Source organism: Bos javanicus, chromosome 23 (assembly GCF_032452875.1).
Source record: "Bos javanicus breed banteng chromosome 23, ARS-OSU_banteng_1.0, whole genome shotgun sequence".
In the NCBI taxonomy this organism is placed as follows: Eukaryota; Metazoa; Chordata; class Mammalia; order Artiodactyla; family Bovidae; genus Bos; species Bos javanicus.
In genome coordinates this window covers 685,474-700,696 of record NC_083890.1, presented here as the reverse complement: position 1 = coordinate 700,696, position 15,223 = coordinate 685,474, and the positions used below count along the sequence as shown (strand labels likewise).

The window sequence follows — 15,223 nt, the reverse complement described above, 5'->3', positions numbered from 1 at the left end:
TAATAAATAGAACAAAGAAGAAGCAGACTCACAGATTTAAAGAATGAACTGTGCTTACCAGTGGCAAGAGGAATGGGGGGAAGAGCAACATAGATGTAGGGGCTAAATGGTACAAACTATCATGTATAAAATAAAGTACAAGTATATATTGTACAGCACAGGGATATAGTCAACGTTTTGCAATACATATAAATGGAATATGAGCTTCCCCATAACCTTTAACATTTATGAATCACTATATTGTACACCTGTAACTTATAAAACATTGTACATCAATTATATTTCAATAAAATGAGGATAAATAACATAAATTAGGCTAAAAATTCATAAATTGATAAAGACCAAAATTCTTAACACAGTCAGTAAGTACATGAATATTTTCTCTACTTTTCCCATCTAGCCCCATTTCTCAAATCTCCAAAATGAATTCCTTTCAGTTTATCAAACTTACCTGCTTTGGATTTTCTCACACATTATTTCTTCTTCCTGGATTGTCTCCAGTAGAACTCCCCCTGGCTGACTTGTCCTCACTTCCTGTAGCTCATAGCCCAGTTTAAATGCTGTCTTTCAGGAAAGGTTTTTTAGTGACTTCATTTATACTTTCCTGTGAAATCCTAAAGTTCTTCTGGGCCAGTGCTTGGAGCATAATTGTCACTTGATACATATTTGTGTGTTGAGTGATTTATTTAAAAACAAACAAACAAACAAACTCCCTTTCTTCTGTTTCTCATTCCTCCTGTTCCTTCAGAAACTAGTCTTTTGCCCTTCTTTCTTATTTTTCTCTTCTGAATATATGTATTCATGCTCTCCTTTTTTATTCCTCTCCCTTACTAATTTCTTGCCTGTAAGTAATGGTCCTATGAGAACATTGGTAGACTTTTATTTTCCTGTTAAATATCTTTCTTGATGTCTATTCACTCATGGTTCCTAGAGTTCTCAATGTGAATAGCAACTAAATTTCTTTAAAACTTTTCTTCCTGTCTTCCATAATTTTATTAATGATACAGTGTCAATCCTTTGAGTTTAGAGCGTATTTTGGTTACTAGTTCATTCTGCACTCTTCACCATCTCCCAGAGTTGGCTCAAACTCATATTCATTGAGTCAATGATACCATCCAACCATCTTACCGTCTGTTGCCCCTTCCTCCTCCTGCCCTCAATCAGGGGCTTTTTCATTTCATTTTCATTCTTCACATAAGGTGCCCAAAGTATTGGAGCTTCAACTTCAGCATCAGTCTTTCCAATTAATACTCAGGGTTGACTTCTTGAAGACTGACTAGTCTGACCTCCTTGTTGTCTAAGGGACTCTCAAGAGTCTTCTCCAGCACATTTGAAAAAATCAATTCTTCAGTGCTCAGCCTTCTTTATAGTCCAACTCCCACATCAATACATGACTACTGGAAAAATAATAGCTTTTATTATACAGACCTTATTTGGTAAAGTGATGTCTCAGCTTTTAAATATGCTGTATAGGTTTGTCATAGTTTTTCTTTCAAGAAACAACCATCTTTTAATTTCATGGCTACACTCATCATCTGCAGTGATTTTGGAGCCCAAGAAAACAAAGTCTGCCACTGTTTCCATTTTTCCCCATCTATTTGCCGCGAAGTGATGGGACCGGATGCCATGATCTTAGTGTTTTGAATGTTGTGTTTTAAACCAGGTTTTTCACTCTCCTCTCTCACTTTCATCCAGAATCTCTTCAGTTCCTCTTCACTTTCTGCCATAAGGGTGGTGTCATCTGAATATCTGAGGTTAATTATATTTCTCCTGGTAATCTTGATTCCAGCTTGAACTTCATCCATCCTGGCATTTCACAAGATATATTCTGCATAGAAGTTATATAAGCAAGGTGACAATATATAGCCTTGACGTACTCCTTTCCCAATTTGGAACCAATCCATTGTTCCATGTCCATTTCTAACTATTGCTTCCTGACCTGCATACAGATTTCTCAAGAGGCAGGTCAGGTGGTCTGGTATTCCCATGTCTTTAAGAATTTTCCACAGTTTGTTGTGATTCACACAGTCAAAGTCTTTAGAGTAGTCAATGAAGCAGAGGTAGATTTTTTTTTTTTTCTGGAATTTCCTTGCTTTTTCTATGATCCAGTGGATATTGGCAATTTGATCTCTACTTCTTATGCCTTTTCTAAATCCAACTTGTACGTCTGCAAGTTCTCAGTTCACCTACTGTTGGTGCCTCATTCATTCATGGTTAGTTGCTCAGTTGTGTCTGACTCTTTGGGACCTCAAGGATTGTAATCTACTAGGCTCCACTGTCCATGGGTTTTTCCATGTGAGAATACAGGAGCAGGTTGCCATTTCCTTTTCCAGGGGATCTTCCTGACCCGGGGATCAAATGGGGTCTCCTGCATTGCAGGTGGATTCTTTGCCAGCTGAGCTATCAGGGAAATTCAGCTTGAAGGATTTTGTGTATTACCTTGCTAGCATGTGAAATGAACACAATTTTGCAGTAGTTGGAACATTCTTTGGTATTGACTTTCTTTGGAATTGAAATGAAAACACGTTTTCCAGTCCTGTGGCCACTGCTGAGTTTTCCAAATTGGCTGGCATCTTGAGTGCAACACTGAAACAGCATCATCTTTTGGGATTTGAAATAGCTTAGCTGGAATTCTATAACCTCCACTAGCTTTGTTCATAGTAATGCTTCCTAAGCTCGGCTTGACTTCACTCTCCAGGATGTCTGGTTCTAGAGGAGTGATCACATTATCATGGTTGTCTGAGTCATTAAGACTTTTTTGGTGCAGTTCTGTGTATTCTTGCCACTACTTCTTAATATCTTCTGTTTATGTTAGGGTCTTACCATTTCTGAAATGTTTCCTTTGTATCTCTAATTTTCTAGAAGCGATCTCTAGTCTTTCCCATTCTATTATTTTCCTCTCTTTCTTTGTACTTTTTCAGTTAAGAAGACTTTCTATCTCTCCTTGCTATTCTTTGGAATTCTGCATTCAGATGGGTAAGTTTTTCCTCTTCTCCTTTGTCTCTCACTTCTCATCCTTTCTTAGCTTAGGCCTATGGTAGACCTTAAAATAGGAGTTGCCTTAATGTGTGTTGTGAAAGTTGCTCAGTCATGTCCAACTCTTTGTGACCCCATAGACTGTAGCCCCCCAGGCTCCCTGTCCATGGGGATTCTCCAGTCAGGAATACTGGAGTGGGTTGCCATGCCCTCCTCCAGAATGTCTTCCTAGACCAGGGATTCCTTGGTGGCTCATATGGTAAAGAGTCTGCCTGAAATGTGGGAGACCCAGTTTGATCCCTGAGCTGGGAATATCCCCTGGAGAAGGAAATGGCAACCCACTCCAGTATTCGTGCCTGGAAAAATCCCATGAATGCAGGCGCTTGGTGAGCTACAGTCCATAGGGTCACAAAGAGTCAGACACGACTGAGAAACTTCACTTTGCTTTAATATGTGTTAAAATGTAAAGGTATTTTTTGTGCTTGGTTTTTGCATATGAATATCCAGTTGTTCCAGCACCATTTGTTAAAGATTTTACTTTTCAAATATTACTGTTCTGGCACTTTTGTTGAGAATCAGTTGATCTAAATGTGGTCTTTTTGAACGTTATTCTGTTTCATTTATCTTACATGCCTGTAGATAGCCACACTCCAGTGCAGCACTGAAAAGGTGTAGTGAGAACAGGCATCTTGATTTTATCATGTATTTATGGGGAAAGTATTTAGTTTTTCACCATTAAGTGTGGTTTATTTCTTACTTTAGGTATTTTAAAATATATAATAACTCTGATATAGAAGACAATTACTTTATTTTATTTCTGTTTCACATGCCCAACATAGTCTTTAATACGTTCTAATCCTTTTTTTTTTTTAATTAATGAGTAATTACCTCAGTCATTTCTTGTAGTGATATTCATTTAGTAGTTGGCAACAAATGCTGATAACTGCCTTTATTTTCCTTGTTTATAACCAGATTTCATAATTAATAAACCAGTTATATATGCACCTGCTGCTGCTGCTAAGTTGCTTCAGTCATGTCCGACTCTGTGTGACCACATAGACGGAAGCCCACCAGGCTCCGCCATCCCTGGGATTCTCCAGGCAAGAACATTGGAGTGGGTTGCCATTTCCTTCTCCAATGCATGAAAGTGAAAAGTGAAAGTGAAGTCACTCAGTTGTGTCTGACTGTTAGCGACCCCATGGACTGCAGCCTACCAGGCTCCTCCGTCCATGGGATTTTCCAGGCAAGAGTACTGGAGTGGGGATATATGCCCCTAACCCTGGAATTTTGCATGTAAGCAAACTGTTTTGTATATATGTTCTTTCTAGCATTTTAAACCCTTTTGTATGCGTTCACATCTCTTATTTGCTGATCTTTAGAACAACTCTTTAACACAAAGAAGGTAAGGTTGAAGAACAGTTGAATCTCTTTATTACCAATCATGAAATTGGAAATGGACTCTTACGTGCATAGACAATACTTGCCAAACATGAATGTTAAATTTTTATTTAAAATAATTTTTTTTGCAATTTTGAATATGCACAGGCATGTTAAAATTTTCCCTCATTTCAGTAATCAGATTGGAGAGAAAAACCCTTTAGAAATTTTATAAGTCATAGTACATCTCCCTAATTTCTTTTTAAATAATTTATGTAATTATATGAGTAAATTATATTTTCAAAGATTACTGACGTTAGCATTTCTTTAGGAAGAAGCATCTCTTTACACGTGTACACCTGTGGTGGATGCATGTTGATGTATACCAAAACCAATACAATATTGTAAAGTTAAAAAAAAAAAAAAGTGTATCTGAGCTCATAGGAACTAAGAAGCCTCTTGATGAAAGTGAAAGTGAAGAGTGAAAAAGTTGGCTTAAAACTCAACATTCAGAAAACGAAGATCATGGCATATGGTCCCATCACTTCATGGGAAATAGGTGGGGAAACAGTGTCAGACTTTATTTTTCCGGGCTCCAAAATCACTACAGATGGTGACTGCAGCCATGAAATTAAAAGACGCGTACTTCTTGGAAGGAAAGTTATGACCAACCTAGATAGCATATTCAAAAGCAGAGACATTACTTTGCCAACAAAGGTTTGTCTAGTCAAGGCTATGGTTTTTCCTGTGGTCATGTATGGGTGTGAGAGTTGGACTGTGAAGAAGGCTGAGCACCAAAGAATTGATGCTTTTGAACTGTGGTGTTGGAGAAGATTCTTGAGAGTCCCTTGGACTGCAAGGAGATCCAACCAGTCCATTCTGAAGGAGATCAGCCCTGGGATTTCTTTGGAAGAGATTATGGTAAAGCTGAAACTCCAGTACTTTGGCCACCTCATGCGAAGAGTTGACTCATTGGAAAAGACTCTGATTCTGAGAGGGATTGGGGGCAAGAGGAGAAGGGGACGACAGAGGATGAGATGGCTGGATGGCATCACTGACTCGATGGACTTGAGTCTGAGTGAACTCCGGGAGTCGGTGATGGACAGGGAGGCCTGGCGTGCTGCCATTGATGGGGTCACAAAGACTCAGACACAACTGAGCAACTGATCTGATCTGGGTTCATAGGTCTGGGGTCGATTCCTGTGTGGGTGTGTGTGTGTGTGTTTAGGTGTGTGAGAGGCATAACTCTGTTCTCCATGGTAAAGTTCGAAAAACCATAACCCATCAGTTTTGCTTGGTTTAAATCATTATTTTTCTCTACTTAATATAGGTATTCTAATGATTTTGTTTCCTAGTTCAATTTTGTGGGCAAATTGCTCGGGCCGAGAGGAAACTCTTTGAAGAGGCTACAGGAAGAAACAGGTGCTAAAATGTCTATCCTGGGCAAAGGATCAATGAGAGATAAAGCAAAGGTATGTACTTTGAATTTGTACTAAAGATTCACAGGGAATCAGCTGTAACAGGGTGGCCACATTCACAAGCACATCTGAGCTCTCCTCCAATCAGTTCCCACTATCTTTACCCTTTTAGGACTAGTCTTCACCTTCATATCTTCTCTATTTATAAAAATAAGCTACCGGTCTTTTTCTACCAAAGCATGTAATTTTTAGTCCTTTGTTTAGGTGGCTATCAAATCTGTTCATTTCTTTCGTGTCCTCTGTAGGATGTTTCTGTATGTGTGTGCTCATTTTCTTTAATTCCCTAACTGAATCCTTTTTCTTTCTTCAGTTGTATCTTCTGATCCCATCCCATGTATCATTCCCTCACTTTATCTTTCCACTCCACTTCACTCCGATCCTCTTACCTGAAGCAATTTCACATATTTATCTGCAAATCTAAGAGATTTTTGGAGAAGGAAATGGCAACCCACTCCAGTGCTGTTGCTTGGAGAATCCCATGAATAGAGGAGCCTGTCAGGCTACAGTCCACGGGGTTGCAAAGAGTTGGACACAACTAAGCTACTAGCACACACACACGTGCACGCATGAGAGTTCCATTTTTTTTTATAATGTGTCAGTGATATTAAATGACTTAACTGATCCTCAAAGACAAATAAGCTAATAAATATATCAACTTGGATATTTGAAATGATTTACATTACATTTGAACTACATCATTTCCCCATTTTATAAAAGGGAATAGCCTCTACTTTTGATTTTTTTGTTTTGTTGAAATAACTATTTATAGATATTTATTCATAAAGTATCTCTTAAAATTAATTGAGAAAGGGTGAATGTTTTATGGTAGTATCATTTGACCTGGTCATACTTTTTCTTACTTGATATGTTACCAGGGAAAATAAAATAATCATACATTTTAATTATGATTATAAAAATTGCTTAGAGATAGTTTAGGAGTTGCTCAACTATTAGGATGAAATATTAAAGGGAGAAATTCATAGTGGGAAATGTTACTGAATTTGTGAATGTACCATGCATGTTTGATCTTTATTGTAACAAGGCTGTGTATGGTGTTTAACCAAGACATGCTACTGTTGCTAAGTCGCTTCAGTCGTGTCCAACTCTGTGCGACCCCATAGACAGCAGCCCACCAGGCTCCGCCATCCCTGGGATTCTCCAGGCAAGAACACTGGAGTGGGTTGCCATTGCCTTCTCCAATGCATGAAGGTGAAAAGTGAAAGTGAAGTCGCTCAGTCGTGTCCGACTCTTCGCTATCCCATGGACTGCAGCCTACCAGGCTCCTCTGTCCATGGGATTTTCCAGGCAAGAGTACTGGAGTGGGGTGCCATAGACATGCTATATGGGTACTTAAAAAAATAATAATCAGTTCTGTAATTTGCCAAAGGATGCCACTTGCAAGTGTTAAATTTTGAGTAAAATTTAGTTACTTTCTACTGTGTATAATTTCATAAGGATGACTTTTTGGCCAAATGTACTGCTTCTAGTTAATCAGAGTATATTTAGAAGAAATAATAAAAGTATTTAAGAGATAGCTTTTGTCTTCTGCTGTAAGCATATTTAGGTTTTCTATGTATATGAGGATAAATTGACACATGATTATCTATATCTGTTCTTTCATATATTCTTTAATTATTTGTTATATGTTTTCCAGATATCTCAAAGTCATATAATAGAAAGTTCATTTTGTATGTTTTTATACTCTCACATAGTCTTTAAGATTTAGATCAGGCAGAGATTTCCTAACCCCTGTGATAGGCTTACTTAACCATAAAACATATTTTACTGAAATTTTCTGTTTCACTCATTACACTGTTAACTTTCATGGACCAGAGAAATGTCTTAGTTAGCTTTGCACACCCAGAGTCACCATGTAGTCTCTTCGTACTTTTTAAAACAAATAAGTGTATTTTTTATTTCCACATATATAGTTTTATATAGGATTCTATTTTTCCTGTGAACATGGTTAGCTACCAACATAATTATTAGAAAAATCTAGCAAGAAACAGATTTGATTCTATTAACTTTCTGTTAGGTTTAGTTTACTAATATTGTGATGTGTGCTTAGTCACTCAGTCACGTCTGACTCTTGCAACCCCATAGACTGTAGCCCACCAGGCTACTCTGCCCAAGGGGATTTTCCAGGCAAGAATACTGGAGTGGGTTGCCATTTCCTTCTCTAATTTACCTGTTATTTAAAATCCTGTTTCTATATTGATTACATTTTGAATGATCCATCATGTTTTCATGAGTATTTTCATTGTTTCATTTTAAAAATGAAAGAAAATGGAAACATTTAATAGCAACAATATCAATAATAATATATAGTAGTATAAAATATGCTTGTTAGACTCTATATAAGACCTTAACTACCAAAGACAACACAGCTGAAATAAAACCACAGATGTAGATGTGAAAAAAACTTACCTTAGTAAACACTTGATTAAAATAAAAATAAATGCTTGGTAAATTTTTTATTGCTATGTTGCTAACTTTGTCTCTGCTACATGACCTGAACAGAAAGGAATATTTTATGTAATTTTATTTTTCTAGCAAATAATTAAAACTTATCTGATTTTGCAGCTCTAGTTCATAGTAATAAATGTGAGGGGGAAAAAATTCTCCTTGGAGTTTGCATTCCAATGGGAGAGACAGACAATAAATAAGTGAACAAATATATTTTCTACTTTCAGACATTGTTAACTGTTATGGATTAAAACAAAACAGAGGAAGGGAAATATGTTAGTGCTGGTAGTAGTAGTTTGGTATGATGATCAAGTGTAACCCTGGACAAGGAGAAGGGACCAACACAAGGAAAATCAGAGAAGAGAGAATGCAAGTGATGTCTCTGAAGGAGAATTCATGTCTTTATCTGTAACTATCCTGGCAGCCATAGCCCTATCTTTGCTTATAACCATGCTTATTCCCATTTGGCGGAGAAGGAAATGGCACCCCACTCCAGTACTCTTGCTTGGAAAATCCCATGGATGGCGTAGCCTGTTAGTCTGCAATCCATGGGGTCGCTAGGAGTCGGACACGACTGAGTGAATTCACTTTTACTTTTCACTTTCATGCATTGGAGAAGGAAATGGCAACCCACTCCAGTGTTCTTGCCTGGAGAATCCCAGGGACGGGGGAGCCTGGTGGTCTGCCGTCTATGGGGTTGCCCAGAGTCAGACATGACTGAAGTGACTTAGCATAGCATAGCATTCCCATTTGGACCTTCCCAGGTGGCACTAGTGGTAAAGAACTTGCCTGCCAGTGTAGGAAATGTAAGAGATGCAGGTTGAATCTCTGAGTCAGGGAGATCCCCTGGAGGAGGGCATAGCAACCCACTCCAGATGGAAAGATATTCCATGTTCCCAGGTAGGAAGAATCAATAATGTGAAAATGACTGTACTTCCAAATGCAATTTACAGATTCAGTGCTACCCCTATCAAATTACCAATGTCATTTTTCACAGAACTAGAACAAAACATTTCACAATTCATATGGAAACACAAAAGACCCTGAATAGCCAAAGCAGTCTTGAGAAAGAATGGAGCTGGAGGAATCAATCTTTCTGATGTCAGATTATACTACAAAGCTACAGTCATCAAGGCAGTATGGTACTGGCACAAAAACAGAAACATAAACCAATGAACAAAATAGAAAACCCAGAAATAAACCCATGCCCCTATGGGTACCTCATTTTTGACAAAGGAGGCAAGAATATACAATGGGACAAAGACATCCTCTTCAATAAATCATGCTGGGAAAACTGGACAGCTACATGTAAAAGAATGAAATTGGAAGTCTTCCTAACACCATACACAAAGGTAAACTCAAAATGGCTTAAAGACCTAAATGTAAGACCAGAAACTATAAAACTCTGAGACTAAAACATAGGCAGAACACTCGATGACATAAATCAAAACAAGAACCTCTATGACCCACCTGTTAGAGTAAAGGAAATAAAAACAAAAGTAAAAAAGTAAGACTTGATTAAATTTAAAAGCTTTTGCACAGCAAAGGAAACTATAGCAAGCTGAAAACACAACCCTCAGAATGGGAGAAAATAATAGCAAATGAAACAACTAACAAAGGATTAATTGCAAAAATATACAAGCAGCTCATACAACTTAATGCCAGAAAAACAAACAACCCAATCATAAAGTAGGAAAAAGACCTAAATAAACATTTCTCCAAAGAAGACATACAGATGGCTAACTAACACATGAAAAGATGGTCAACATCACTCATTATTGAAGTGCAGTGAAATGAAGTGAAGTGGCTCAGTGGTGTCCAATTCTTTGCAACGCTATGGACTGTAGCCTACTAAGCTCCTCCGTCCATCCATGGGATTTTCCAGGCAAGAGTACGAGAGTGGATTGCCATTTCCTTCTCCAGGGTGATCTTCACAACCTAGGGATCGAACCTGGGTCTCCCACATTGTAGGCAGATGCTTCTACCGTCTGAGCCACCAGGGAAGACCATTATTCAGTTCAGTTCAGTTCAGTCACTCAGTCGTGTCCGACTCTTTGTGAGCCCATGAATCGCAGCATGCCAGGCCTCCCTGTCCATCACCAACTCCCAGAGTTCACTCAGACTCACGTCCATCGAGTCAGTGATGCCATCCAGCCATCTCATCCTCTGTCGTCCCCTTCTCCTCCTGCCCCCAATCCCTCCTAGCATCAGAGTCTTTTCCAATGAGTCAACACTTTGCATGAGGTGGCCAAAGTACTGGAGTTTCAGCTTTACCATAATCTCTTCCAAAGAAATCCCAGGGCTGATCTCCTTCAGAATGGACTGGTTGGATCTCCTTGCAGTCCAAGGGACTCTCAAGAATCTTCTCCAACACCACAGTTCAAAAGCATCAATTCTTTGGCGCTCAGCCTTCTTCACAGTCCAAATCTCACATGCACACATGACCACTGGAAAAACCATAGCCTTGACTAGATGGACCTTTGTTGGCAAAGTAATGTCTCTGCTTTTGAATATGCTATCTAGGTTGGCTATAACTTTTCTTCCAAGGAGTAAGCACTTGTAATTTCATGGCTGCAGTCACCACCTGCAGTGATTTTGGAGCCAAAAAAAAAAAAAAAAAAAGGCTGACACTGTTTCCACTGTTTCCCCATCTATTTGCCATGAAGTGATGGGACCAGATGTCATGATTTTCGTTTTCTGAATGTTGAGCTTTAAGCCAACTTTTTCAGACTCCTCTTTCACTTTCATCAAGACGCTTTTTAGTTCCTCTTCACTTTCTGCCATAAGGGTGGTGTCGTATGCATATCTGAGGTTATTGATATTTCTCCCGGCAATCATGATTCCAGCTTGTGCTTCTTCCATCCCAGCATTTCTCATGATGTACTCTGCATATAAGTTAAACAAACAGGGTGACAATATACAGCCTTGACGTACTCTTTTCCTATTGGGAACCAGTCTGTTGTTCCATGTCCAGTTCTAACTGTTGCTTCCTGACCTACATACAGATTTCTCAAGAGGCAGGTCAGATGGTCTGATATTTCTGCCTCTTTCAAAATGTTCCACAGTTTATTGTGATCCACACAGTCAAAGGCTTTGATATAGTCAATAAAGCGGACATAGATGTTTTTCTGGAACTCTCTTGCTTTTTCCATGATCCAGCGGATGTTGGCAATTTGGTCTCTGGTTCTTCTGCCTTTTCTAAGACCAGCTTGAACATCTGGAAGTTCACGGTTCACGTATTGCTGAAGCCTGGCTTGGAGAATTTTGAGCACTACTTTACTAGCGTGTGAGATGAGTGCAGTTGTGTGGTAGTTTGAGCATTCTTTGGCATTGCCTTTCTTTGGGATTGGAATGAAAACTGACCTTTTCCAGCCTTGTGGCCACTGCTGAGTTTTCCAAGTTTGCAAGAGGGAATCAGAGGGCAGACACACTGAAACCATAATCACAGAAAACTAGTCAATCTAATTACACTAGGACCACAGCCTTGTCTAACTCAGTGAAACTAAGCCATGCTCATGGGGCCACCCAATACGGGTGGGTCATGGTGGAGAGATCTGACAGAATGTGGTCCACTGGAGAAGGGAATGGCAAACCACTTCAGTATTCTTGCCTTGAGAACCCCATGAACAGTATGAAAAGGCAAAATGATAGGATACTGAAAGAGGAACTCCCCAGGTCAGTAGGTGCCCAATATGCTACTGGAGATCAGTGGAGAAATAACTCCAGAAAGAATGAAGGGATGGATCCAAAGCAAAAACAATACCCAGTTGTGGATGTGACTGGTGTTGGAAGCAAGGTCCGATGCTGTAAAGGGCAGTATTGCATAAGAACCTGGAATGTCAGGTCCATGAATTCAGGCAAATTGGAAGTGGTCAAACAAGAGATGGCAAGAGTGAATGTCGACATTCTAGGAATCAGCGAACTAAAATGGACTGCTGCTGCTGCTGCTAAGTTGCTTCAGTTGTGTCCGACTCTGTGCGATCCCATAGATGGCAGCCCACCAGGCTCCCCAGTCCCTGGGATTCTCCAGGCATGAACACTGGAGTGGGTTGCCATTTCCTTCTCCAATGCATGAAAGTGAAAAGTGAAAGTGAAGTCGCTCAGTCGTGTCCGACTCTTAGTGACCCCATGGACTGTAGCCCACCAGGCTCCTCCATCCATGGGATTTTCCAGGCAAGAGTACTGGAGTGGGGTGCCATCGCCTTCTGGAATGGGTAAATTTAACTCAGACGACCATTATATCTAGTATTGCAGGCAGGAATCCCTCAGAAGAAATGGAGTAGCCATCCTGGTCAACAAAAGAGTTTGAAATGCAGTACTTGGATGCAATCTCCAAAACGACAGAATGATCTCTGTTCATTTCCAAGGCAAACCATTCAATATCACAGTAATCCAAGTCTATGCCCCAACCAGTAATGCTGAAGAAGTTGAATTTGAACAGTTCTATGAAGACCTACAAGACCTTTTAGAACTACCCCCCCGAAAAATGTCCTTTTCATTATAGGGAACTGGAATGAAAAAGTAGGAAGTCAAGAAACACTTAAGAGTAACAGGCAAATTTTGCCTTGGAATACAGAATGAAGCAGGGCAAAGACTAATAGAGTTTTGCCAAGAAAATGCACTGGTGATAACAAACACCCTCTTCCAACAACACAAGGGAAGACTCGACATGTGGAAATTACCAGATGGTCATCACCGAAATCAGATTGATTATATTCCTTGCAGCCAACGATGGAGAAGCTCTATACAGTCAACAAAAATAAGACTGGGAACTGACTGTGGCTCAGATCATGAACTCCTTATTGCCAAAGTCAGACTGAAATTGAAGAAAGTAGGGAAAACCACTAGACCATTCAGGTGTGACCTAAATCAAATCCCTTATGATAATACAGTGGAAGTGAGAAATAGATTTCAGGGACTAGATCTGGTAGACAGAGTGACTGACGAACTATGGACTGAGGGTCATGACATTGTACAGGAGACAGGGAGCAAGACCATCCCCATGGAAAAGAAATCCAAAAAGGCAAAATGGCTGTCTGAGGAGGACTTACAAATAGCTGGGGAAAGAAGAGAAGCAAAACACAAAGAAGAATATGAAAGATATAAGCATCTGAATGCAGAGTTCCAAAGGATAGCAAGAATAGATAAGAAAGCCTTCCTCAGCAATCAATGCAAAGAAATAGAGGAAAACAACAGAATGGGAAAGACTACAGATCTCTTCAAGAAAATTAGAGATACCAAGGGAACATTTCATGCAAACGTGGGCTCGATAAAGGACAGAAGTGGTATAGACCTAATAGAAGCAGAAGATAATAAGAAGAGGTGGCAAGAATACACTGAAGAACTGTACAAAAATGATCTTCATGACCCAGGTAAACATGATGGTGTGATCACTCCCCTAGAACCAGATATCCTTGAATGTGAAGTCAAATGGGCCTTAGAAAGCATCACTATGAAAAAAGCTAGTGGAGGTGATGGAATTCCAGTTGAGCTATTTCAAATCCTGAAAGATGATGCTGTGAAAGTGCTGCACTCAATATGCCAGCAAATTTGGAAAGTCCATTATTAGAGAAATGCAAATCAAAACTGCAATTAGATATCACCTCACACCAGTCAGAATGGCCATCTTCCAAAAGTCTACAAGCAAAAAATTCTGGCAAGCGCATGGACAAAAGGGAATGCTCTTGCACTGTTGGTGGGAATGTAAATTGATACATCCACCTTGGAAGATGGTATGTATATTCCTTAAAAAACTAGGAATAATACCACTGAATGACCCAGCAATCTCACTCCTAGGCATATACCAGGGGAAACAGAAATTGAAAAAAGCACATGTATATCCCATCATTCATTGTAGCACTATTTACAATAGCTAGAACATAGAAGCAACCTAGATATCCATTCACAGGTGAATGGATAAAGAAGTAGTGGTACAAATACACAATGGAATACTACTCAGCCATAAAAAGGAGCATGTTTGATTCAGTTCCTATGAGGTGGATGAACGTACAACCTATTATACGGAGTAAAGTAGGTCAGAAAGAGAAAGATAAATATTGTATTCTAACGCATATATATGAATCTAGAAAAATGGCGAAGTGAAGTGAAATGAAGTCTCTCAGTGGTGTCCGACTCTTTGCGACCCATGGACTGTAACCTACCAGGCTTCTCAGTCCATGGGATTTTCCAGGCAAGAGTACTGGAGGTAAGAAACATGATCATCTCAATAGACGCAGAAAAAGCCTTTGACAAAATTCAGCACGCTTTTATGATCAAAATGCTTCAGAAAAATAGGCATGGAAGGAAGCTACCTCAGCTTAGTAAAGGCCGTATATTTTAAGTCTACAGCAAGCATTATTCTCAATGGTGAAAAACTGAAAGCATTCCATCTATCATCAGCAACAAGACAGGGTGCCCACTTTCACCACATGTTTATTCTTTAATTCTTCTCAGTTCAGCCGCATCCAGAATGACCACATGGATCATAACCTTGTGTAACTCAATGAAACTACAAGCCATGTAGGGCCATCCAAGACAGACAGGTCATGGTGAAGAGTTATGATAAAATGTGGTCCACTGGAGAAGGGAATGGCACACCACTTCAGCTTTCTTGCCTTGAGAACTCCATGACCAGTAATGAAAAGGAAAAAGAAATGACTCTGAAAGGTAAACCCCACCAAGGTCAGTAGGTATAAATATATATTAATGGAGAAGAGCAGAAAAATAGCTCCAGAAGGAATGAAGAGGCTGGGCCACAGCAGAAACAACGCCCAGTTGTGGATGTGTCTGGTGGTGAAAGTAAATTACTATCATGTAAAGCACAATATTGCATAGGAACTGAGATGTTAGGCCCATGAGGCAAGGTAAATTCAGCTCAGTTCAGTCCAGTCACTGAGTTGTGTCCGATTCCTTGCGACCCCATGAAT

At 39.5% G+C, this 15,223-nt stretch overlaps 1 protein-coding gene across 8 annotated transcripts in view; it reads left to right on the top strand.

Moving 5' to 3' along the window:
- The window catches only part of KHDRBS2 (KH RNA binding domain containing, signal transduction associated 2), a 750,813-nt gene that overhangs the window by 287,781 nt on the left and 447,809 nt on the right, over positions 1-15,223 (top strand). For all 8 annotated transcript variants that reach the window (XM_061397774.1, XM_061397773.1, XM_061397769.1 and 5 more), the window contains exon 3: positions 5,709-5,825. In XM_061397774.1, the coding sequence (XP_061253758.1) occupies positions 5,709-5,825 (117 nt within the window). The remainder of the gene's footprint in view (positions 1-5,708; positions 5,826-15,223) is intronic.